We start from the raw sequence: 25,081 nt of genomic DNA on the forward strand, positions 1-25,081 counted from the left end.
CTCACTGTAAAGAAGTTCTTCCGCACATTCGTGCGGAACTTCCTATGCTTTAGTTTCATCCCATTACCCCTAGTCCTATCCCCACGCAATACTGAAAAGAGACCAGACTCACCGCTATGGCCCCCACACCTCAGGTATTTATAAACCTGGATCAAGTCCCCTCTCAGCCTTCTTTTCTCAAGGCTAAACAGACCCAGTTCACTTAGCCTTTCTTCATAGGGGAGATGCTCCAGGCCCTTCACAATCTTAGTGACCCTCTGCTGGACTCTTTCCAAGAGATCCCTGTCATTTTTGTACTGGGGAGCCCAGAACTGGACACAATATTCCAGATAAGGCAGAGGGGGAGGATCACCTCCTTTGACCTGCTGGACACGCTCTTTTTAATACACCCCAGTATTCCATTGGCTTTGTTGGCTACAAGGGCACACTGCTGGCTCACGGCGGGTCGAGGAAAAAAGCCTGGAAGCAGAACCGACGTGGAACCGCCCCGCCGCCCTGTGAGGATCAGGCGCGCGGGCGCCGGTAGGCGGCCGTTCCCATAGCGCCGCCCTTCCCCCTCCCCTCCCTCTGCCGCCGCCTGCGGCCCTGCGCGGCCCCTCCAAGATGGAGGGCTGGCGAGGAGGTGAGGGCGGCGGCGGCGATTCGGGCCGAGAAACGGGATGGGGACGGAGCCGATCTCCTCTCCCTTCTCCTTGTGCAGGGCGGGCCGAGTGGGAGCGCGAAGGGAGGCGGTGGGAGACAACGCGGAGCTCCGCGGGATCGTTCCGGCCGCCCGCGTGTGGCGCTGAGCTGAGGGGGGACGGCCCGGGGCCTCGCGCGCTCCCTGAGGCGGGATTGGGATGGGGGGCGGGGGGGGAACGTGGGGGAATTTGGGGTGAAGCGAACCCCAATGATGGTTTCCATCGAGCCGAGACATTAAATAGGATTCTTTACCCGATTTTCTTATTGTAGCTTGGTATGTGCCATGTCTGGCTTCACGTGAGACCCTCCAAGAATTATGTAGGAAGGAAAATCTGATATGTAAATCCATTGGAATCACCAACAAGAGTCTAAAGACTTATGAGGTGGAATATTTGTGTGACTACAAGGTAGAAGAGGTAAGAGAAACACAGACCGAACCTGATTGCTCTTTCAGCTGAAATTTGGAAGGCAGACCGAGGTAGCTGTGCTTATGATGTAAAAGCAGCAGGCTGCCAGTACGAGGCTGTTGATGACACTGAAGAAAATACCTTCTGAACTTTGCAAACAGAAAGTGGCGTAGTTAAGCACGTTCGGTGTGCTGAAGTGTGCCTTGTTTTCCCTGAAATTATGGCAGTTTGGGGTTATAAAATGTTTCACCCGATATCCAGAAGTAAAGCAAAACACTTGACGCTTGTAGGTTGTAACTTGTATTCTGATGCTTCTCTGTTTGCAGCTGCATATATGTGCAGTGTTGTTGACTGAAAAGTTAGGGCTGTGTGCTGCAGCTGGATTCCTATGGCTTGGTCTCGCCATTGAAATTCAGCATCAGGATTTGACCTGATTGAGTTGATTTTTCCTTTTCTCCCAGTTCTAATTGTTACGTGGCATCCTTTCTGTACCACACTCTGTTAACTCTAGCACTGTGTCACGTTGTCTTTTGGTAGATCGAATGGTGGCTAAATCCTGTTATCTGTTTCTGTATTTCAAGGGCAAAGAATACTATCTTGTGAAATGGAAAGGATGGCCAGAGTCTTCAAATACTTGGGAACCTCAGAAAAATCTGAAATGCCCAAAACTTCTTGAAAACTTTCTTAGTGACAAGGATGAATATTTATCTCGGATGAAAGGAGGCAGAGCCCTGAAAGTGAGAAACAGTGTTAAAGCTTTGAAACCTGCCGTTGCAGATTACATTGTAAAGAAGGCTAAACAAAGAATAGCTCTGCAGAGATGGAAAGAAGAACTCAACAGGAAAAAGAATCATAGAGGAATGATTCTGGTAGAAAACACTGTGGATCTTGAAGGTCCTCCTATAGACTTCTATTACATTAATGAGTATAAACCTGCTCCGGGAATAAATGTAATAAATGGAATAACAACTGGCTGTGAATGCTCAGACTGCCCTGCTGAGAAGTGCTGTCCAAAGGAAGCTGGTTTTATTTTGGCTTACAATAAACGAAGGAAGCTGAAAATCCAGCCTGGCTTGCCCATCTATGAATGCAATTCATTTTGCAGGTGTGGCCCTGACTGCCCTAATAGAATAGTACAGAAAGGTACCCAGTATTCTCTTTGCATCTTCAGAACTAACAACGGCCGAGGTTGGGGAGTGAAAACCCTCCAGAAAATTAATACCAACAGTTTTGTGATGGAGTATGTTGGAGAGGTATGTGTTTATCTCATATGGATTATTTTGAAGGAGAATGCAGGTGAAAAACATAATGAGCTTTCTCTCAGTTCCATCACTTCCTGACTTCAGCTCTACTTTTGAGTAGAAGAATATACTGAATAGACGTTTGAGCTGGCAGTAAGATTATATTATCCAAAACATCCTCCATTCCAGAGGCTGGATATGAAGAGAACACATCTTTTGTGTCAGTAAATAAGTATTTTTGATAATTATTTCAAAATTCTAGCATCTCTAAAAATGGATCCTCCTTTTCTTTTTTGGCAGTTGTATTCCTTGGGGTTTTTTTCCATATCTTTATTGTAGTTCTTTCTGTTCCCCAGGCACAACTATTACCAAACTCTGCACCCAGTCAGTCCTGTTTCTGTTCTGTCCGCGTAGCCTGTCTCGAGCTATTTCAGAACAGAACTTGAATGCTGTAAAATACAGAGTCTGATTTCCTCTTGAGATCTGATCTTACTTTGTGTTACCTGCTTCAGCCTCTGTTCTGCTTCACGGCCCTTTGCATCAGCTGCTCTTGGCAGCCTCTCTGATCCTGTTGCGTATCTGCTTTGCTAATACGATGACTCAAAAAGAACTCATTCTGTCCCTGCTACAAATGTTTATGGTCTTGACTGTCTTATCTCCATGCTTCCTGCCCCAGATCTTCTAACTCATCGGGTTTGTACCCTTGGAATTGATTCCTACAAACATGCAGGAGGCTCGTGTGATTGCAGAACTTTGTTGCTTAAAGCAAAGATGTGGCCTGGCAGAAAAATTCTGTTACTTCGAACTCTGTTACTTTTTGTATCAGTGCTGCTGCCAAATGGTAATTCCTTTGCTGGTTGTGCACCATGGAATACATTGAATGCAGTGGGCTGCAGACAGAGTATTTAAAGCTGTGGCTTCTATTGAACATTGCTGTAGTTCTTCTGTTCCTTTGGGGATCCTCTGGATTTCCACCTCTGGTAGCATTTACCAGCAGCAAAATACTTAATTTGGGTGATGCTTTTTCCTGAGCCAGTGAGATGCCATAGACAAGTTACATCCAAAGAAGCCTCAGTCACTAATTAATATAGCTCTATACATGTATTCTTTATTCATTATACACAAAATACTGTTTCAACGTGAAAAAAACCAACAACAAATGTGATATTTTTCCTAAGCAAAATTTTTCTAACTTGTGATTTTTATTTTAATGTAGTAATAGTTAATAATATGATGCAGGTTTCTCTTTGTTTTTATCTTTTTCTAGGTGATTACAAGTGAGGAAGCAGAGAGACGAGGCCAGTTCTATGACAACCAGGGAAATACGTACTTGTTTGACTTGGACTATGACTCAGATGAGTTTACAGTAGATGCAGCTCGATATGGAAACGTGTCCCACTTTGTGAATCACAGTGTAAGACCTTGGTTTCTATCCTGACTACTTAGAGAATTATCCTAATTGGGCCAGAAATATCTTGTCCTACTGCAGATATTTTCATACTATATTCACAATTCTTTCTGAAGTTTTTCATGCCAGTGCAATCTAGGCAGTTAGACGGCACAGTGCAATGATAGAATGCAATATCACAGTATCATAGTATCATAGTCTTGTGCGGGTTGGAAGGGACCTTAGAGATCATCGAGTCCAACCCCCAGGATTCCAGCCCCTGTGTAGCAGAGCGGCACTTCTGCCACTTGTGCCACAGGGGGATTCAAACCCAGGCCTCCAGTGTTGCAATGCAGCATTCCTACCACTGCACCACCGGGGCACACTGTTGAACTGAAGTACGTTAAACACGAAACCTTAACTATGTAAAGAAATTATAATGATGTTTAGTTCAATAGTGATCTGCTCGTTACCGATGTGTGCAGACTCTGTTCTACAAATATAGCACTGGAAATACAGTGCACTGCATCTTCAGATCCGTGAGCTGAAGACATCACTGGTATTTCATGCAGGCTGGATGGGGAAAAGCATGAGAAGTCTTATGTATGGTCTGCTCTTCCCTTTTGAAAATGGTAACAAAACATTCTTGCACTTGTAAAGTTAAAAGTCTGACTTGAAGTAACACTATGTGTTACTTGTAAAAAGCACGTCTGTAGTTTAACTGCAGTTTAACAGGCGTTTCAGTGACTATTGACTTCTGAAACTTCATCTGTCGAACATGAGAAAGCAGCTTATAGCTCACATGTAGTTTGCCTGACACCTCCCCTCCTGCCTGTACCAGATAATACAAAGCTGAGATTAGCAATTAAAAATAGTTACCTGCAGTATGAGAATATTATTTCTGGCCTAGAAGCAATGTTTGCACTCATTATTCTGCATTTATGTTTGTGTGGCTTAAGGTGCTGTGTTGGTTTCTTTTTGCATATTATTGCTCTTATTATTAAGCTTATTAATTATTTGCATGGATTTAGTCAGTACTTCACCTTTGTCTTTTTTTGTTGCTGTATTTTGAAGTTACCATTATTTTAAGTAGGCTGTTATATACTAATAGTCTCTGTACTGTGTGAAAGTTGCCTTCTTGAAAGGGCTCGGCCTTAAGCTCTGAATGGTCTCCGTTAACGCTATTTCAGAACTGTTGATTTTGGAACACAGATGACTTGACTTTTAGACTTCTGTCACTAAGCACCATTTCTCCCTCTCCCGAATACGTCAGTGAAATTTACTGTGCATTTCTTTAACAGAAACTTCATTAATTTTTGCTCCACAGTGTGATCCAAATCTTCAAGTCTTCAATGTATTTATCGATAACCTTGACCTGCGTCTTCCTCGAATAGCACTGTTTTCCACAAGAACCATTAAGGCTGGAGAGGAGCTGACCTTTGACTACCAGATGAAAGGTCTGCAGGTTTTATGTTGCTCTAGAGGGAAGTGGGGGGCAGCGGCTGATGTTGTTGCAGTCTGACTAATGTCGATGTTTTAGGTCAGGCATTGCATCTCACTAGATGTCCCTCACTGACAGCGCACAACCAGAAGCTTTGTGTGCACCTCTAGTGCATTACTTCCTTCAGCACTCCAGGTTCAAATCAAGAGGTTGTGTTGGAACCTCTGACAAGGTAGCTTGCTTTAAAGATCGGTCGCAGGACTGCTCAGAATCATGGTCAGGACAAAAAACATATTTAAGCTTCTTTTTCTTGAAGCTCTCATTTCAGGTAAACCGCTAGAGAATCTCCTTAGAAGCAACTGCTGAGTGATGTAAGGTACCGTAGGTGCATATAGTGATTGTTATGCAGAGACTTTGGGAAGAAATGTTCTTGGTAAAATGTTACCAGTTTCTATGATAATCGACTTTCCATTCAAGAATTCTATTTTCTTTTTCTTCCTTTCCCCAGTACAGTATAAGATGTTTGAACCTGGTTGGCAGTGGTGTTCTCTGTGTCAAACTGTGCATGCTTGTAAACCACTAAACCACATCATATTGTTTTCCCAGCTAATTCATTTCCAAAGAAGTATCTTTATGCTCCAGAGCTGAACCATGTTCTTGCCGAAGCTCTCTTTCAATACTGACCAAGTTCCCTTATTGAAATCTCTTTAAACCTCCCCCTTTTTTTTGTGATGCTTGTGATGCTGATGTTCAAGGCAGACTGTGGTCTCAGCTGACCAACATGCCTATAGGCTTGAGCTCATCGAGCTTTGGATGCTGACATGTGTGACAAGTGTTGGATAAGCAGTTGTAATGTGGGTGTTGGTAGAATTCAGCATAGCTTCACACACAATTCCTTCAAGAGCTGGGGTGGCAGAAAGCTTTTTGAAGCCGTTTGTCTTGAATTCCGAGCGCAATTTCAGTCTTTCCATTCAAATGTTCTTATTTGTGTCTATCTGTGTTACAGGTTCAATAGATCTGACTTCAGATTCTGCTGATGGTCTGAGCTCATCCAGAAAGAGGATCAGAACAGTGTGTAAATGCGGAGCTGTGTGCTGCAGAGGTTATCTCAACTGAGTTTGAGTACCCAAAGTCACAAATACTTGGTTCTCTTCTCTAAGAGTTTTAAGGAGACTCTTCTTTCATACATATATTATTCTTACAGCTTATGTAAAGAAATACAATGAAAGCAAGATGCAATGTTTGTAATTAAAATGGCATTGGCCAAAGAAAGAGGTCTAGTGTTTCAGGTTGAAACTGATAACGTGGATTAAAATTTAATTTTTTTATCATTGTTATTTAGGAAGCAGTAAAGTATATGGTAAGAAAACTCTTGAAAATGTATCTTGATTTGGATTTTAAATGTAAGCTCACAGCGGTAGGTCTTTTAGGAGCTGATTTCAGTGGGATAAAGTGGTGTTGCGTATGTACCTTGGAAAGAAGGTAATAGAAGGCATTCAATTTGAGTCCTAGGTCATAGCAGACTGTAGGATCCCTTTTATTTGTTTCTTGGGGTTTCTTTTAGTGGTGGTGCATAAAAGAAAGGCTCAGAGAGAGAGAGAGTAGCAATAACAGTTACAGCACCACGATGAGAGGCATCGGACCAGGTCTAAAAGGCAGCTCAGAGGAATGCAGATTGTAAAAGCTCCATTGAATTCCACACGAGTTAAGTCATCGGGATTAGTTGAGTCTGGGGGTCTTAAACATCTTTAGCTGGTGTTGTGTTGTTTAGAAGTTTTACGAATAAAATTTCTTTAATCGTTGCATTCTGACTTTTAGTTCAGATTCTGTAGGAGCTCTTCATTTCTGCACAGAACTTGTAAATATTGGATTGTTATCAGTAACACACACGGTTTTATTTACCTCGCAGCAATTTGGCAGTCACTGCTGAAAGAAAAATGAATTAGTGGCTGCAGTCTGGAAATAGAAAATAGAGTCGTTTAAGGAAAGTAGCCTATTGCCCATCAACACTGATGCATTCTGGAGATACACGTAGTTACCTTTTAGGTGTAGAAGTAGCCTGGGAATTGATATGTATTAACAGTTGGTTTTGCTTAAGTTTTGACATACTGTGACTTTTTCTTTTTTAACCTAGTGACAGATTTTTAAGAGATTAGGCCTATTTTTCTCTTGTTGCAAAAATATTAACTTCAGTGAAGTTAGGCTAGGGTTGAGCTACCTGTTTGCTGTAGTCATTTGTAACATGTTCTTGAATGTAAAGGCTGAGAAGAATATTGTTCTTCAGCTGTTTGAATCATTTTATTATTATTACCTTAAAGTTGTCTTGATCTGTTCATAATATGTGCTAAGTTTTGCTTGGCTTCAGAGACACTGAAGAGCACTTGAGTTTGGTTATGAGTGGAGTTACAGCCGAGGTCCTTGCTCTGGGGATATGTGAAGGGCTTTATTCTCATGGATTAAAAGCTTGTAAAACTTGCATGTTGCTTACAAATAATTGCTTACAAGATGTTGGCAGTCAGGCAGAATGTTGTTGCTCCCTAAATGGATGCTAGCTATGTATCATAGGTCAGCTAGTTGCCTTTATAAGGTGCACAGCTGTTGTCTCAGGTGAATGAAGTCAAGTACCCAGCATATATTGGTTTACTTAATTTGTTAGAAAATGCCTTAAACTTCACGCTGATTCCTAGCACTCCAAGAGTGGTTCAGAGGATAACACAGGTTGTCTGCAGGTTAGGAAGCACTGTTGCATTGGCACTGAACATCCAGCTCTTTGGCAGAAAGCATCATTCTATATTGCTTATAGATGTTAAAATCAGTTTCACAGTTGGAGCCAAGAGCGTGGGCACTGAAAGTCCTGCCTGAGCTTTGTAATCTACAACACAAAGAGATACGTGTTGAAATTGTTTTACATGAGTAGGAGGAAACTCGCTTATGTTTAAAAGTATTTGATGCTGAGAGGCTCAGCTGTATCCACACACTTGGGTAAATGCTCCGTCTAGTCAGTTGTTAAAGCGTCACTTCTCCAACAGTGTTTTATTTATTGAAGTGAAATGTGGACCTTTAACATAAACTCTAGATTCTCTTCTATCATTTGGAGCTGTTTGCTTTCTCTTGCCTGTAGCCCAGTTTAGAAACTCATTCCACACAGACGGAATCTGCAACCTCCAGCTCCTGGATAGATTCCTTACCACATTGGTTTCTCTGGCCTCTGCTGTGTGAGTTGACAGGATGGTTTACCACCCTCTTGGATTTAAAAATCACAAATAAATACAGGTTCAAAGATAAAGTCTTACCAGTTGTACTTGAGTTCCGTGTCTGCCTTTTTCCCAAGGCAGTATATGTTATCACCAGCATTGAAGTAACAAACACTGTTGTTCTATAAGGATATGTATGTTACCTCTTGTGTGTTAAATAAAGGACTTTTAATTTATCTTCTGGGAGGTAACAGTATTTTGTATTTATTTAAAGTGAGTTCACATATCCAGTTTCTAATTTAGAATACCGAACAGTGTTGATATCTACATACTCAGTGCATTTGCGGTTGGTAACGGAACGCTGCATCACAAATAAAACTGCTGCTGTTTCTATGAGTTCAGGGGGGAAAGTGCCAAATTGGAAAAGAAGGATGTCATGGTTTACTGTGTAGTCTTCTGTAAGTTGCAGATTCAGTAAAATTATTCATGCTTTATATGATGTTATGATGTGGAATACTGATAGCAAAATTACAAAATAATTAAACCATGACAAAGGTATTTTCCATTTCTTAAGGAGCCTAAAGCAGCCCAGCTCCTGCCTTAGTTTGGCTTTGTGGTCTGTTAGCATCATGGCGGCCACTTCTTCAGTTGTGTGCCTGTACTTCTTGAGTCAGGTAACCCGTGCTCTGTCATCTGGCTTCTTTTTTTGTGGTTGGCTTTATTTTCGGAGGTAGCAGAACCAATGCTGCAAGATTTATCTGTAAGATTGTTTATTTAATCTCCAAGTTAAGTCAATCTTTGGGTTATTTCTAATGTACGTCTTAGGACTGTGTACTTTAGCATATGCAGTTTGTAAGCTCAGGAACATTTTCTTCTCATGATGTGCGACCTCTCGTATTGCTTCTCTTCCTACAGTTTTTGACAAAATAAACTCAATTTAGTTTGGTTGTTTTTTTTTTTTTCCTTGCTGTTGTCATTTTTGGGGCAGAAAACATTTTTCTGTTGCTGTTCTATACAGCACTGAGAGGACTGAAGTTGAGTAATCGAGTGGAAATCATGTGTCTCCTATTCAGTTCATGGCAGATTGGAACTGGTATAAATAAGTGGGGCTCCAATCTAACTGAAGCACACTGTAAACTCAGCCCTGATCTGAAATTTATCCTACAGTTAGTTAAGGAACGAAGCCAACAGACAGAATGCTCCCTGTGACTTTATTTGGAGGTAGATACGACAGCAGCGTGATTCGCTTTTAGCCTGCTTAAAAAACAAGTTGATAGATTGATCTGTATCTTAGACTTTAAACAAATCCCAGGAACAGAGAGTAGGCAAAGTGACAGTGGAAAAAAAACACATCGATTGGAATAGAATTCAAATCATACATAGATTAAAGCCTCATGGATTGAGGAATTCAGAGGTTACTTCTGTTGTTTTATCCTAAAAGGATTGAGATCTAACAAAAAACCCAAAGCTGCAATGCCAGACCAAAACGTAATGGTCATGGTTTCAGTGTTTGCATGGTCAGGCAGGGAAGCTGCCATATTCCTTCCCCAACAATTAAACACGTGGCACTTTATTAACGCTGGAGATCACCTCTTTGGGTATTTCATGGTAAGAAAATGAAGCTCCACAGACTGCAGAAGTCTGTAACAGTAGTACAAAAAATTGCATAGATTCACACGGCAATACAAATAACTTCAAGTTTCAAGACCAGATTTCACTATTACCGTGATACAATCAGTTCTACCTCTTTTCGGGAGAGTTTTTTCTCACTATGCTTTCACCCGCTGCAAGCTTCTTATAGAAGTAGTGCAGTTTATCTCGTGGAGGTATTTCAGCATCTGGAGTTAAGGGAATTTCGAAGTCCGAGGAGCTCTGAGAGTCCCTCTTCAGTTCTAGATCAGGAGTCCTGGAACTGTCACTTAATTCTACCAGCAGATCTTGTGCAGTCCCAGCTTCTGCATCTTTCTCGCAGCCTTCGCTTTTCAAGTCACAGATGCCATCAGAAGCACAGGATGGGTTTTGGCCAAGTGGTTTCCACCTGCTGTCGTCAGCTTGACTATCCTTGGGGGTCTCGTGCAATAGCAGAGCTGTTCTGCTGCCGCCTCTGCTGAAGCAGCTGAAGTCAGCAGCGTTTCTCTCTTGGGAGGTAATGAGAACTGTGTCCATTTGGCTATCCCAGCCCTGGCTCCCTTGTTCTGATATGTGTGTTGACTGAGAAGAATTCTGGGAGGAGATGTGAGTTGAGTCACTCACTCCATCCGAATCACTGAAGAGTGACTGGGACCCACCAGCATCTGCCGAAGATGGGAAGTTGTCCTCATTTTCAGAGCTTTCGTCTGCTTTGTTACACTTAAAAAACATATCCCAGCTAGGGATATCAGCATTAGACTCCTGTTGGTTGCCAGGTGTTCCATTGCAGCTTGCTGTGGAATTGGCATCTGGCTCATCATGGCAAAGAACCTGAGCTGTGTTTTTTTCAGCATCATCATCTTTGTCATCATCATCGTCGTCGTCATCATCATTTGACTCCTCACAGTCCACAAAGTCTACCTTGATAGAGGTGTAAGTTGTGTTTGCTCTGTAGCTTTCCGTGCTCTCGTTTATGTTTCTTTCAGCATTTTCAGGCTGTGCAGTTTGGGATGGCTTACTTCCTTCTCCAGGATACTTAGCAATCTTAGGCCTTGTGGAGGTTAGTTCTGTATCAAAGAGCTCATCTTCATCTGTCAAGGAAATCAGAAAAAGCCCTAAGAAAACTTTCTTGAGAGCATTGGACAAAAAATAATTTAATGAAGTTATTTAACTCAATTGGAAGCTTAGCAGGACTTGAGCGAGCTGCTCACCTTGCCTAATACCTTAGTATCTTACAGTCTACAGGAGTTCGTTCTACCATTTTGGCTTTCATTACTCACAGTGTTACTCAATTCCATCAGAGTTCATTGACTACAGGCCTTAAGTTCTAGCATTCTGCTGGAACAGTGACTGCGCTGCTAAAGGAGACCTCTTAAACAGTAACCCTCGGAGCCATTACTTGCCAAATTAAGATACTTAAAAAAGGAAAAGAAATACAGCAGCAAACACATCACCCTCCTGAAACCTGGCTTCATTTAGTTTATGTTTCTCTTTTCTAGCTGTATTTCTTGCTTTAGACAGACTAAACGATTGCCATGGCTTTTGGCACCTCTAGTCTCTGACTTTCATTTAGGGATGGTACTACCAGAACTTCTTACCCGTATCAGATAAGTTTCTTTTGCAGGCTCTCTTCAGTGCTCCTAAGGGCTTGTACATGGGTTCTGTGTTTCTCTTGTATGATCTGCATAACGGCTGTAATCTGAGGCAAAGGAACAAATCAGCACTGAGAACTCAGCAGGTATTTTCAGGCACAAAAGTCAGTCTTCTGATGCTGCTTCATGCCTTTCACAGGCACCACAGCAAACGTGTTAAAGCAAATGCAGCAATAGATGGGAAAAAGGTTAACAATGTGTGAGCTGAGAGCTTAAAATGCTAAAAAGTCTGTCATTTTAATTTATTTACCTTAACATGTACAGCATTTGGAAACTATCTTTTAGGCCCTTGTTTAGAGAAGACAAGATGACAGGGTTGAAAATCTGAGTGCGGGTTTATTCAATTATTGCAAAGTATCTCCTTTCCTATTAAGGAAAAAAACAAAAAGGAGCAAAGACACAAGTCCTCGTTTTGTTCAGATTCAGTAACATCACTACTATACTACTCCATAACACAACTAAGCTGCCACGACCTTTAGCAGCCTGTGTGATACTGTACGTGGGTGCTTTGCACACAGATTGGGAGTTCAAAGTATTTCTATCTTAGAAACTTCCCAGAAATAGCACTGACAAGCAGAAATAAGTCAATAGGTAAAGAAAAAGGGATAAATGCCATATTCAGATGCCACCCAAACACAGTTTGGACACGGATTAGGTAACCTTCACTCACAAACCAGCTTATTGTCACTTACGTTTCCATAACTTTCTCTTCTGACCCACCCACTGGCAGCACGTTGGGATACACGTTCACAGGACAGATATAGCTCAAAAAATCCATAATCTAAATTGAAGAAAAGGAGAAGCAATTTAAGAAGCTGCATTATCAGTTAATAATTCTATTTAAAAACTGCACGCGGGAAGTACTCTCCAGTTGTCTGATACCAAGAATGATATGAGCCATAAGTCAAAACTCTATGAAAGTGTAACAATAACACAGGTCTGAAAGGATGCTAAGAATTCAGCCTCACTAAACCACCTCACAGTATCACCACCTACACAGACAGTCACCAGCTCTGAAAGAAAACATCTGACAAGCCAGCGATGACGACTCCAACTGGTTCCCTGGGAACATGATTCAGTGCTTCACCATCCTCACTATTGTGGATCTTATCAGCCTTGCATTCTTCCTACTGGACTTTGAGTCCTTACTTTTGCAGATGAGAACATCCCTTTCAGTCTACTCAGTATTACAAGTACACAAACCTCACTGTATGAAGAGTGGAAGGAGAAACAAGCTCTGTATGTACTCTCTCCAGTCCTACAAAAAGAAAAATAAAAGGCACATAAATTAGATGAGTTTTCAAACTCACTCAACAGGCAAGATTAATTTAGTCCAAAACAGTCCATTCTGAGATTCAGCTACACAAAACTCTGGCAAGAAACACACCTGAAACAGATTTCCGTATGACCTAATGCTCGCAGAATCATAGAATGGCCTGGGTTGAAAAGGACCACAATGATCATCCAGTTCCAACCCCCTGCTGTGTGCAGGGTCACCAACCACCAGCCCAGGCTGCCCAGAGCCACATCCAGCCTGACCTTGCATGCATGCAGGGGTGGGGCATCCACAGCCTCCTTAGGCAACCTGTTCCAGTGCGTCACCAGCCTCTCTGAAAAACTTCCTCCTAGTATCTGACCCAGACCTTCCTTGTCTCAGTTTAAGACCATTCCCCCTTGTCCTATCACTGTCCACACTCATAAACAGCCATTCTCCCTCCTGTTTATATGTTCCCTTCAAGTACTGGAAGGCCACAATGCAACTATTCCTAGCATCAGCTATTATCTTCTCCAAGCTAAACAAGCCCAGTTCCCTCAACCTTTCTTCATAGGAACGCTCACCTCACTATTACATTGGTTTTCTTGATCCTTTCTCCAAACCACATAGTGGAAGGTTTGATGCTAATAACATGCAAGGGATTCCCATTTTGGCAAGTGATTCCACATGGCAGTCTGTTCCCTCGAATGTAGTCATCGTCCTGTCGAATGCAAAAGAAAATTAAGATCAATCTTGATATTATCCCCAAGAAATTAAGCTTTATAAAATTAACAAAATGAAGTTCAACTATTTCCAGGTATCAGCTGTTATCTTTTCTAATTACAAGTTAAGCCTTAACCTGCTAGAATTTTCATTTTCTACTGCATCAAGCAACTATTTGGGCCAAGTCTGCTCTAGGAGAGCAGCAAAACATCTACAGTCAGTTCTTCATAGCAAGACTAGCAAAGGCTTTCCAAAGCGATACACACCTTAGGATGTCGACAGGCATGGATCTGAGTGTACCGGTCTGTAGTTATATGGTAGAGGATTTCTGGCATATTTTTGAACATATCAAGCTTATTCACATGCACCTAAAGAAAAAGGCAAAGTTGACTCTTAATTCACCCTTCAGAGCCTAGATGTTCCACTGATGGCACACACTGAAACCAAATAGTTAACTCATTTCTGAGCACAGCTGTAGTTGTTTTTAAGCACTGTGTGCACACCTTTCACATACAGTAGTTCTCTATGCAGCCATTTCTAGTTCAGTTCATAATTATTACACAGGATCTGTTGTGAAACAATCACGGAAGCATTACCTTGATTCCAAGCTCCTCGCTGAGGTTTATGAATAAATATTCATATCCATAAGCAGCTTTGCAATTCAACCACACAACATGATAGCGACTGAGAGCCGTCCAGCTTCGCACTAACTCTAAGATCCCATTCAAACACTCCTCCTGAAAGGTGCAGAAAAACACTGAGCTTTGTCTCAGAAACTGCCTGTAAAGTGCTATGATTCGATAGGCAATACCACTTCACATTTACCAAACAGTCGTTAATCTCATTAATTTATTAGTTGCTTTAAGACCTTTCACAGCCTATTTAGACTTACCCTGCTTGGTATATGATAAAATTTAGGATCACAAAAAGTGGTGTCCAAATAAACACTCTGGATGTCTTTGACTCTGGAATAGAGAAATGTGATGTCAGAGTGAGCAGTGCATTGCAGCACTAATATACACTACTTCTTCTCTCTTCAAAAAGGATGCAATTCTTCCCCTTTATTACAAAGAACAAGTCAAAAGAAGCTCGTAACTGAACTCCTCACTGCAAATATATTTAATAAAAAGAAGAAATAATTCCCAAATTGTCCACGTTCATATGATATTTTATTCATTCTAAATCCCATAGATAGACAAAACGCACCAGGAACTGAATTAAAACGCAGGTGCATTTTCTCATACCTGGTCCCTGAATGCAAGAGCTCCATTCTGGCTGCTTCTCCTTTTGCAAGCCTGAAATCCCCTGTATACAGCACAGTGCCATTTTCACCTTGAAACAGAAACCTACAAAGAGAAACATTTCCACCAGACTCAATAAAAAGCATTAACTGTCAGGTGTCAAGTTGTTACATTGCTCATATATGTCTGTGTGAGCAGAATATGGCATAAGAGAAATACGGGGCTCAATTCTGTCCTCAATTAATTTCAGGCACCCCCAGTAATCCAGTCAGTATGGCTGGGATAACCCAGCTACCCACTGCATCCACAACCATAGTATTTATTGAGAACTCTGTAGGACAAACCTCCCAGCAGAAACACTTTGAATACTCAACAGGACATACATGACTGATCCCGGACAGTGGCCAGCTGGTAGAAGTGTCACCTCTATATCTTCTACCTGCAACAGAGGGGTTAGGATTATTTTCACACTGGAACAAATACTACTGGTACTTCGACACAGTGAAAACAACTCTCTCTCCACAGCCACTTGCATCACATCACATTGATTCTGAATGAAAGGACAGTCTCTTCACATTCTAGCAAGCCCTGGAGAGCAACAACTACCTTTTCATGGCAGCAGAGATAACTGACCCAATGGTCAGTGCTGATTAGAGCCAGTCAGCCAGAAGACAGCCCGATTTCTTTGGTTCCTAGCAAACAAACATGGAAACATCCCAGGCTATGCTTTGCTTGGAGATGATTTACCAGACTTGCAAATTCTACACTTAAATATGGGGTGAAACATCACAGAAAGAATGTGTGAACTTGAGATCTGTGATACAGAGGAAAGACCTGATCAGAAAAAGATAATAACACAAGTGGAGAATTCAGGTGGCTTCATGTTTTGGAGAAGAGGCATTTTAAAAACAGCTCGTCCACTTCTGATGTTACAGATAGACTTTGCTGCCCATTACAAACTTACAACTTTCCCTGTTTTTGTAACTTACTTCACCAGTTGTTTCATCCACTAAAGAAATCTGAGTAGGAGTTTCGACTTCCAGTGCAACCTGTAACAAAGTGAATAAATGCATGATGTGATTTAATGACCGTGGTTCATATTTGACTAAGATTTCATCACAGAAATACCCAAATAGCCTATATCTAAATAGTCAAATTAATCTGACTCTCTGTAGAAAGTCATACATTTCTATTTCCAGTGGATAAAAAGGAACAGAGATACCTCAATTAATGTGTGCATAGTTAAAAAGGCGTGTTGGACTCTCAACAGTAAGCAGTCACAGTTCTCTGGTGGGATGTGTGGATTGTGTGGAGGAAACGGACCTGGGGGTACTGATTGACGCTCAGCTGAACATGAGCCGACAGTGTGCCCGGGTGGCCAAGAAGGCCAATGGCATCCTGGCTTTCATCAAAAACAGAGTTACTAGCAGGAACAGGGAGATAATTGTCCCCCTGTACTCAGCATTGAGTACTGTGTTCAGTTTTGGACCCCTCACTGCAAGAAAGGCATTGAGGCCCTTGAACGTGTTGAGGAGGGCTACAAAGCTGGTGAGGGGTCTGGAGCACAGGCCTTATGAGGAGAGGCTGAGGTAGCTGTGATTGTTCAGCCTGGAGAAGAGGAGGCTCAGGGGAGACCTTATTGCTCTCTATAACTTCCTGAGGGGGGGTTGTAGTGAGCTGGGGGTTGGCCTCTTCTCTCGTGTAATCAGTGATAGAACTAGAGGGAATGGTTTTAAGCTGTGCCGGGGGAGATTCAGGCTGAACATTAGGAAGTATCACTTCTCGGAAAGAGTAGTCAGGCATTGGAATGCACTGCTGGATTCATAGAACACCCCATCCCAAATTTCGGGGCAGTTCTAGGAGGTCCATTCAGCAGGTAATCATAAAAGCTGGGAACATACAGCTTCACAGAATCACAGAATCGTTGGGGTTGGAAGGGACCTCCAGAGATCATCGAGTCCAACCCCCCTGCCAAAGCAGGTTCCCTACACCAGGTCACACAGGTCGGCATCCAAGCAGGACCTGAATATCTCCAGAGAAGGAGACTCCACAACCCCCTGGGCAGCCTGTTCCCCACCACAAACAAAAACACAAATCAATCAGACAACTGTCAGACTCAAAGATTGCTCCAAAACACAGACATGTGTGTCAAATTATATTTTATACTAAGGATTCAAACCATTTGGAATTTAAAAACTTTAAAAACTTTAAAAAAAAAAAAAAAAACTTACTACATGATTCTCCCAAAACTTATATTTCTGGTTTGTCAACAGCAATTCCTTAGTAACTGGAGAGCAATATAATTTCACTTTCAAGCTGTAAGAAGAAGGAAGAGGATGAGTGGTTTTCTTTGTATTCTTTTTAAGCAGAAGCAAGGAGCAACCCAAAGGTACATCAGTACCCAGCACCAAGCACACCAAAACACACACACAGGCCACTATGTCACCCAAAGAGACTTGCAGAACAGCAAGTCAGCTGCTGCACCTCATATAGCAGGCTTTTCTTCAATGCAGCAGACCCTAAATCTTATCTCCATGTGTCAATGCATGTGTATGTTTGTGTGACTTGTAGAATAAAACTCTATAATCAAGAGATGGGTTATAAAGCAGGTACGTTTATTCCAGTGCCGGGTGCAAGGGGGATAGCTCCACCAAACTTGCACACCGACTTGTAAAATCATGACACAGATATAGGTACATCTAATACATAGTCAATGATTTCTTGGAATTCTAATACATAGTCAATAGTTCTTGGAATTCTGATACATATTCAATAGTTCTTTAGCATGCAGACCCCCTCTTGTTCTTATCAGGGGGATGCAACTCCTCTTCTGGTATTTACAATATCTATTCTCCTCCTTGCCTGATGTCGTCCGTGAGGTCTCACTCCTTATCTGCATCCTCCCTGCTCTCCCAGGCCCCTTGTTTCTTTTACTTGTTACCTTTAAGTTTCCTTTACTTATTTCTATAAACTACCTTTAAGTTTCCTTTACTTGTTTCTACAAACTACCTTTAAGTTTCCTTTACTTATTTCTATAAACTACCTTTAACTATCCTTTACTTGTTTCTATAAACTAGCTTTAAGTTTCCCTCTTTTAGTCCCCCTTTATTCCATATTCCAACAGAGCATCAGTTTCCTGCTTCACTGTTCACATGCAGGCATAAAGAAAGCGTGTTATGGATGGTCACATTTACAGATATCACTGCTTGTCTGCACACACACCAAGGTCTGCTCCAGATACATATGGTATATACGGGACACACTGAACAGGTTGCCCAAGGAGGCTGTGGATGCCCCATCCCTGCAGGCATTTAAGGCCAGGCTGGATGTGGCTCTGGGCAGCCTGGTCTGATGGCTGGTGACCCTACACACAGCAGGGGGCTGGAATTGGATGATCACTGTGGTCCTTTTAAACCCAGGCCATACTATGATTCCACACCAAGGACAGTCTGCAGTCACTATAACACTGCTGGTCCATCCCAGCTTCCACACAGCCAGACAATTCAGTACCTGCTCTGCAGCCTCCTCCTCAGGGTGGGCGCCCTCAGCCCCTTCATGTGATCTGAGGAGAAACAGCACAGCGGTCACATCAGGGAGGGAAAGAGGGGGATAACGGGGGATTACCACAGACCCGGAGGGTAAAGAGGGGCTCACCCTTGTGGCAGTGCGACAAGAAATAAGCCCGTGAGCGCAGGTTGTCGCGATCGAAGCGGTCTATGGACAAGTGCGGGTACTCACGGAGCCGGCCCCCAAACCGGCTCATGGCGGCAGCTTCCGCCTCCTTAAGCCCCAACTCCTCGGCCAATGGCGGAGGGGGAGAGGCGGGAACAAGGGCTTAAAAGGGCAACGTCTGGAGGCGGTTGCCTTGCAACGGTTTCGGCGTTGGGGCCGTTGGTGCTGTGAGGAAGGGCCGCCATCACCGGGTGGGGTGTCCCAGCACAGGTGGATGTGGGAGGGACTGTGTGGGGTTGGTAGGGCTGGAGTCAGGGTGGTAGGACGGGGTGGAAGTTGTTTGTGGTGGTGGTTGTGGGGTTTGAGTTGTTGTGGTGGCTGTGGGGTGAGGGGTTGTGGTGCTGTGTGGAGATATATAAGATACGAGATAGATTCTGCCTTAATAACTATGAATACAAGATATATTCCTTGCAGTTTGTTTCTACTGTTGGCACTGTGACTGTTTAAATATAATCTTTTGCTGTATGAGTTCTTTTCTGTTGTGAATTTGAAGGAAACAGAAAGAATAAAGTTGGAAGGAGCAGCATTGAGGAGCAACTGATTTAATGAGAGGCAAATACCACACAGCTTCAGTAGCTTGAAAGAAGTAAGTAGTGAGTTACTTCTAGTTTCTTGGCTTTTGGTAGTGCTTGATATTGTAAAGGGAAGCCAGAAACTAAAGACTTCAAATACCAGGGTGTTCTTCTGTCCCAGTGCCACATAAGCAGGCTGCCGTGTTTCATTTTCCAGTAGGTAGCTGATATGAGAGTAGTATTCCCAGTAAGCATGCTCATTTTCACACATATGCAGACTGAAAACATACACAAACTGAAAACAATGCATTTACTGGCACCCATTAAACAAACAGTGCTTATATAAACATGAATTATACAGAGCGTTGGTCTGATTTTCCCTCTTCAGTTGCTCAGGACTGAGGGTGTCCCTGTTTGAGTGGGACTGGACCACACAGACCCAGAGGTCACTGCCAACCTCATCCATACTTGGATGTTGTTCAGTCAGGATAATATCAGACCTGGACACCTGCCTGAATACCTTGGTAAATTCAAGGGTTCTCATGTCAAGTCTGTTGAAATCATTGGAAATATCTCACCAATGCTTCCAGGACCCCAGATAGGCCCTTTGAGTGCAGACTTGTATAAATATTGCGGAAATAGCATACGCAGGCTCAGGCTGGTTTGGATTCAGTTGAAATTAAGCTGTCATTGACCTAAAAAACTTTCCTCAAAGCTGAAACAGAAGTATGTGGAATCTCGCCATTTCCTCTGAATTAAGAGTAGGCAAACATTGTTTTAGCAGGGTTCGGTGATGCTCACTGCATAAAAAGCACTAGTATTTTATTAAAACTGAACTATGTTTTCTTACTGCTGTCTTGCATTCTTTCACTTAACCTACATCTGTCTGCTGTCTTTTCTTTGTTTTTCACTGCACTGTAGACTGACTGGAGCATGGCTCATCTTGTGCTCTTGTACAATGATACCAGCTCTGTGCTGAGGCACCACAGTAGGTAAAGAGAGCCATTTCTAAGGGGTTGAAATGCCAGCTTAAGAATATCAGGGTGTATTTATTTATTTACTCATTTTTAATTATTGAAGTCACCAAGCTGACGCTTTATGTGACACCTAGAAGTGTTTTTGAGCAGGAAGACCTGTGGGCAAGCAATTCAGAACAATGGTGAGTCAGGAAATGCCAAGTGCATTGGGATGTCTTGAAGAACTGAACTCATCAGATGAATTCAGCACGTCTTCTAAAGAAGGACTTGAGCCCAGTAACATGTAAGTTATCATAAGGTGTTTAATAAGTGCTGAACTACTATTAATTTAAGATCTAATGCCTTTACTTATGGTACGGTCTCTTTCAAGTCCCAGATTGACAGTGGCTCTAACTTAAACAGCATACACAAAATTCTGTGATGGCTACAAAAGGGCCCTTTGTAGCAAGAGACTGAAGAATCATCTCGAGATTACAATACTACATTATTGATTTATAATAAGGAGATATGCTGAGTGTCCAATTTTATCTGGCACCAAAGAACTGGGTCTGAAAATTACTTCTTTCTTTAATTATTATTACTAAATGTCTGCCTTCAATTACAAAACACCAGTAAGAGCTGTAGGGCTCTTTGCTACTTAATGTTCTAAGTGCTGAACTGCAAGAAGTACATCACTGTTGCTAGAAGAGAGACTGTGCATATTTTTTATTGACCTTTAGTGAAGCATATGCAGTTAGGGATGAAGAAATGCCCTTTCTCTCCCAGTGGCTCATACGTTAAGTGACAGAGAGAATCATAGAATCATAGAATTACCCAGATTGGAAAAGACCTTGAAGATCATCAAGTCCAACTGCAGCCTAACCAGTACCCTAACTCTAACAACCCTACACTAAATCATATCCCTGAGCACCACATCCAAACGGCTCTTAAACACAACCAGGGATGGTGATTCAACCACCTCCTTGGGGAGCCTATTCCACTACCTAACCACCCTTTCTTTAAAGAAGTTCTTCCTAATATCCAACCTAAACTTGCCCTGGTGCAACTTGAGGCCATTTCCCCTCATCCTGTCACTTGTCACAGTGCATTAGTGCATTGGATAAGTCACCAGCTTTCAACTTCTTGAACTCCCAGCTGACGTTGGAACTTGCTAAGTGAGGAAATTCTACCTCAAGTTTTAATTATTGCAAATAATTAATATTTATTAATTAATATAATAAGGTTTGCAAAGGGGTTTTATGTGGGGAGAGAGTCAGTAGCATCAATAAGATTTTGGTTGGGCAAGCACGGAGTAGGAGGAATGTTGGTAGATTGTGTGCCTTTCCTTCATACCCCATCCAACCCCATCCAAGTTCTTTGTCCTCTTCACTGTGGCCATATAGCTGGCAGTGCATTCCTCCTTCTGTTCCTCACCTTGTCTGAATGTTTCTTTCTAACAGCCCATTTCTTCATTTTGTGCTTGACGTGTTGGTGCTCCTTCAGTAGGAGAAAAGAGAAACCTGAAAATCTTCCCATCTCAAAGGGGCAGTGAATATGGAGGTTTAAAATTAGAGACAGTTACTGGGTTTTCTTTGTTTTTTATGTATCTACGTGCACCAGTAAATTCCAGACAGCACTGTTAACTCAGGGTGGCAAAAATATCACGATAACAGTTTCATAGATAGAGGAGTTATGGGTGTCATGGATTTCTTTATTATTTGCCCAGAGAGGTTGTGGATGCGCCATCCCTGCAGGCATTCAAGGCCAGGCTGGATGTGGCTCTGGGCAGCCTGGTCTGCTGGTTGGTGACCCTGCACATAGCAGGGGGTTGGAACTGGATGATCATTGTGGTCCTTTTCAACCCAGGCCATTCTGTGTTTGTTTTCTTTTTTAACCTCAGACTGGGAGAGGAAGACATTATATTGGCTGTACTTTATGGTTTCAATTTTGTTCTACCCATCTCTGTTTCATCCTAACAAGATCACTTGCTTTTGTCTTCTCTATTTCCTTTACAAAAAATCTAATTTAAGGAAAATGTCAGAAGATTCTGCAGCCGCGTCTAAAGCTGACATCAAACCAAAATCCATATCTCATGCCAAGAAATGGTCAGATGAGGTAGAGAACTTATACAGGTTCCAGCAAGCTGGGTACAGAGATGAAGTTGAATATAAACAAGTGAAACAAGTTGATGCGGTAAGATTTAAAACTCTGCAAGGGTTATTACACTGAATTCCTCTCTCAAGTTATTAAATAAAACTGAATGTGCCTCTAATTTCCTGTCATTATTCTGGTTTCTGATACAGTTTTTTTTCCTCCCTGATCTGACTTGAATTCTTGTGCTATTATTAGCTGTGTGGTGTGATTTATTTTACAGAAGTGAAGCCAGCCTGGTTTTGTTCCATTTAGAAATACCACATCGAGTTCTTTGAACAGATGTAGCTGTTTGTCCAAAAGACTGATTCAGGTTTAAGGAAAGGAATATGTAATTCTCTGTAAAGTCTCCCTGTATCTCGGCCAATGGGCTTGATAGGAAACACATTCATTGTCCAGGAGCTCAATCCTGTGCTATTGAATAGCAGCATAATCAGACATCACCCACACTCAAAATTTGGTTTCTGTAGAATCTGACCAAACCTGAAATATGCCACGAAGATGATCAGGGGGCTGGAGCACCTCCCCTATGAGGACAGGCTGAGGGAGTTGGGTTTGTTCAGCTTGGAGAAGGGAAGGTTGCGGGGTGACCTCATTGCAGCCTTTCAATACCTGAAGGGAACTTACTTCCAGGAGGGGAGTATACTCTTGGAAAGGGCTGACAATAGCAGGACACGGGGAAATGGTTTTAAGGTAAAAGAGGGAAGATTTAGGTTGGATGTTAGGGGGAAGTTCTTCACTAGGAGAGTGGTTAGGTCCTGGAACAGGCTGCCCAGGGAGGTTGTGGATGCCCCGTCCTTGGAGGTGTTCAAGGCCAGGTTGGACGGGGCCCTGGGCAACCTGATCTAGTAAATGTGTGTGTTTGGTGGCCCTGCCAGGCAGGGGGGTTGGAACTACATGATCCTTGAGGTCCCTTCCAACCCGGGTCATTCTGTGATTCTGTGAAATATCTGATGGCAGCTTTTATGTTACAGGGAGTTGTGTTACAGGCATTTGTCAACAGAGCACATTAAGGACTTGTTCTTCTGCTCACTACATCTGATGGCAGAAATCCTTAGCTCATCAAATCAGATATTCGGTGGTTTCTTCAGTTTCAAGAGCAACAGAGGTTAATAGTGCAAATAATGTGTTACCTGTATTGAGTTTCTATAATTGATCTTCCAAAGTGGCTTATAGAGTATGAAACATTTTAAAAGCTCCTAACCTCCTATGTACATAAATGCTGCAATTAGTGTGGTAGGATCAGTCCATTCAAGATTTATGGCAGTGTGTAACCACACACAATTAAATCCTCATAAAAGCTGAAGAACATCACTTAAGCTGATTTAAGATGTGTGTTCTGTTGAAACTTGCCAGGATCTGGTAGTTCTTTTCCAGCTTACACATTCTGAGATGCTGTATTTACTCTATATTATGCTCCCATAATGCAGTTATGATTAATGATTCAATTACAGAGTAGTTGTAACAAATGTTAAAGCTTTTATCTTCACACAGAGAATGCACATAACTCAACTGTATGCCAAAGTAATGCAGAATGAGGCACAAGCATCACTCAGTGCAAACTTGTTCCATTGGATGAATATCCTTTTATTTCCTTTGTAGGTGGAGTGTTGGCCAGAAACTGGATTTGTGAAGAAGCTTCAGAGAAAGGACAACACCTTCTATTACTACAATAAGCAAAGAGAATGCGAAGACAAAGATGTTCATAAAGTGAAAGTTTATGTGTACTAATTTTGCTACTTCCCCAAGTTTGTATTTCTATTAGTTAGGATCTATAAGTAAATGAGATTTGCACAATCCAGCATTTAAAGTATAAATGTTATTCTTGGATAGAATGAGGAATACAGAGCGTGTTCCAAATAATTTGATATAAAAAAGATAAGAAGCTGCAAAGGAACTTTGCGCAGTCAAACCAAATATACAAAGTCCATTGTAAGCAGAGTCATTAATCTTTACTCTGAACCACATAACCTTGTTGATACCAGCTTGTGTCAATTGCAGTCCCTTGATGTAATTAAGGGCTGTGAGGCTTCAAATAAGTCCAGAAGGCTGATTGTAGAAGAGAGAAGCTGCAACAACCAGAAGAAAACGTTATTGTTTTAGTTTACTGTTTATTTAATATTGTTGTGTCAGATCTATTCCCCAGTATATTTGCTTAGCCTTTCCCTTTCTGCCCTTAGCAGCCCAATTTAGGAGTCCTCCATCAAATGGCTCTACTCAAATAAACTTTCTCACACTCTGTGTTTCCTTATCAGTCATTGAGACTAACCAGGTCTGTTTCTTTTGGTTGTTTTTCTCATTTGGAAGTCCTTCATCAGATGACCCTGCTGCAATAAACATTCCCACATGCCACTTCTTATTAATGAGGGCAACCCACCAAGTTTGTTTCTGGTTACTCTCTTTGTTAACGCCAATGGGTCAGGATTCCAGTCTATAAGTACTTGTTCTTTTGGTTCATCTCCTCATCCCAATGATGTAAGGCCCCAATTTTACATCAACAAATAAACTGTATCACTTGCCACATATCCTTACAGCGTTCATTGATGTGGAAACTCATGCTGTCTTACGGAGGAAAAGAAAGAAGAAATAGATTGTGGATTTACATACAGTGGGATCAGGGAGTACAAAACTGCTCCGAGACCTTGGAACACATCTCAAGTAATATTTAAGAGTAGGTAACCCACACAAATGATACGTGGCGGGCAGAATTTGTCTTACCTAAATTCAAATACCATGTTGTCAATACAGCTTTTCATTTTACACCCTTTGTTCTGAACAGAGGGCAGTTGGATCTTCTGTGTATAAGGCAATTCATGTCAATGCTGGTATGGAGCACCAGCCTGTTGCTGTGCGGAAGCTGTACACGTGTGTTCCTACAT

At 42.1% G+C, this 25,081-nt stretch overlaps 3 protein-coding genes across 10 annotated transcripts; 2 read left to right on the forward strand and 1 right to left on the reverse strand.

Moving 5' to 3' along the window:
- Positions 1-497: 497 nt before the first annotated feature.
- SUV39H2 (suppressor of variegation 3-9 homolog 2) lies at positions 498-8,588 on the forward strand. 2 transcript variants are annotated; one of them, XM_015874706.2, is made up of 6 exons: positions 498-622; positions 952-1,097; positions 1,670-2,341; positions 3,597-3,743; positions 5,044-5,173; positions 5,257-8,588. In XM_015874706.2, exons 1-6 carry the CDS (start codon positions 604-606, stop codon positions 5,325-5,327), a joined length of 1,185 nt encoding a protein of 394 aa, XP_015730192.1. In that variant the 5' UTR covers positions 498-603; the 3' UTR covers positions 5,328-8,588. The 2 variants fall into 2 exon arrangements, with proteins under 2 accessions (XP_015730192.1, XP_015730109.1); XM_015874623.2 differs by having other exon boundaries at positions 6,164-8,588.
- A 955-nt stretch (positions 8,589-9,543) lies between these two features.
- DCLRE1C (DNA cross-link repair 1C) lies at positions 9,544-18,707 on the reverse strand. Of its 2 annotated transcripts, XM_015874413.2 has the most exons (14): positions 18,506-18,707; positions 18,362-18,413; positions 17,083-17,167; positions 15,841-15,900; positions 15,235-15,290; positions 14,855-14,956; positions 14,503-14,575; positions 14,207-14,347; positions 13,877-13,978; positions 13,472-13,608; positions 12,836-12,890; positions 12,325-12,413; positions 11,579-11,679; positions 9,544-11,071 (listed from the first exon to the last, which is right to left on the reverse strand). In XM_015874413.2, exons 1-14 carry the CDS (start codon positions 18,612-18,614, stop codon positions 10,092-10,094), a joined length of 2,142 nt encoding a protein of 713 aa, XP_015729899.1. In that variant the 5' UTR covers positions 18,615-18,707; the 3' UTR covers positions 9,544-10,091. The 2 variants fall into 2 exon arrangements, with proteins under 2 accessions (XP_015729899.1, XP_015729979.1); XM_015874493.1 differs by lacking the exon at positions 17,083-17,167 and having other exon boundaries at positions 18,506-18,557.
- On the forward strand, positions 18,685-24,727 carry MEIG1 (meiosis/spermiogenesis associated 1). Of its 6 annotated transcripts, none has more exons than XM_015874861.2 (5): positions 18,685-18,793; positions 19,077-19,169; positions 20,207-20,355; positions 22,082-22,244; positions 23,805-24,727. In XM_015874861.2, exons 3-5 carry the CDS (start codon positions 20,252-20,254, stop codon positions 23,931-23,933), a joined length of 396 nt encoding a protein of 131 aa, XP_015730347.1. In that variant the 5' UTR covers positions 18,685-18,793; positions 19,077-19,169; positions 20,207-20,251; the 3' UTR covers positions 23,934-24,727. The 6 variants fall into 6 exon arrangements, with proteins under 6 accessions (XP_015730347.1, XP_015730428.1, XP_015730509.1 ...); XM_015874942.2 differs by having other exon boundaries at positions 20,223-20,355; XM_015875023.2 differs by having other exon boundaries at positions 18,685-18,774.
- The last annotated feature ends 354 nt before the right edge of the window (positions 24,728-25,081 follow it).

The sequence above is a fragment of the Coturnix japonica genome, chromosome 1 (assembly GCF_001577835.2).
Source record: "Coturnix japonica isolate 7356 chromosome 1, Coturnix japonica 2.1, whole genome shotgun sequence".
Lineage (NCBI taxonomy): Eukaryota > Metazoa > Chordata > Aves > Galliformes > Phasianidae > Coturnix > Coturnix japonica.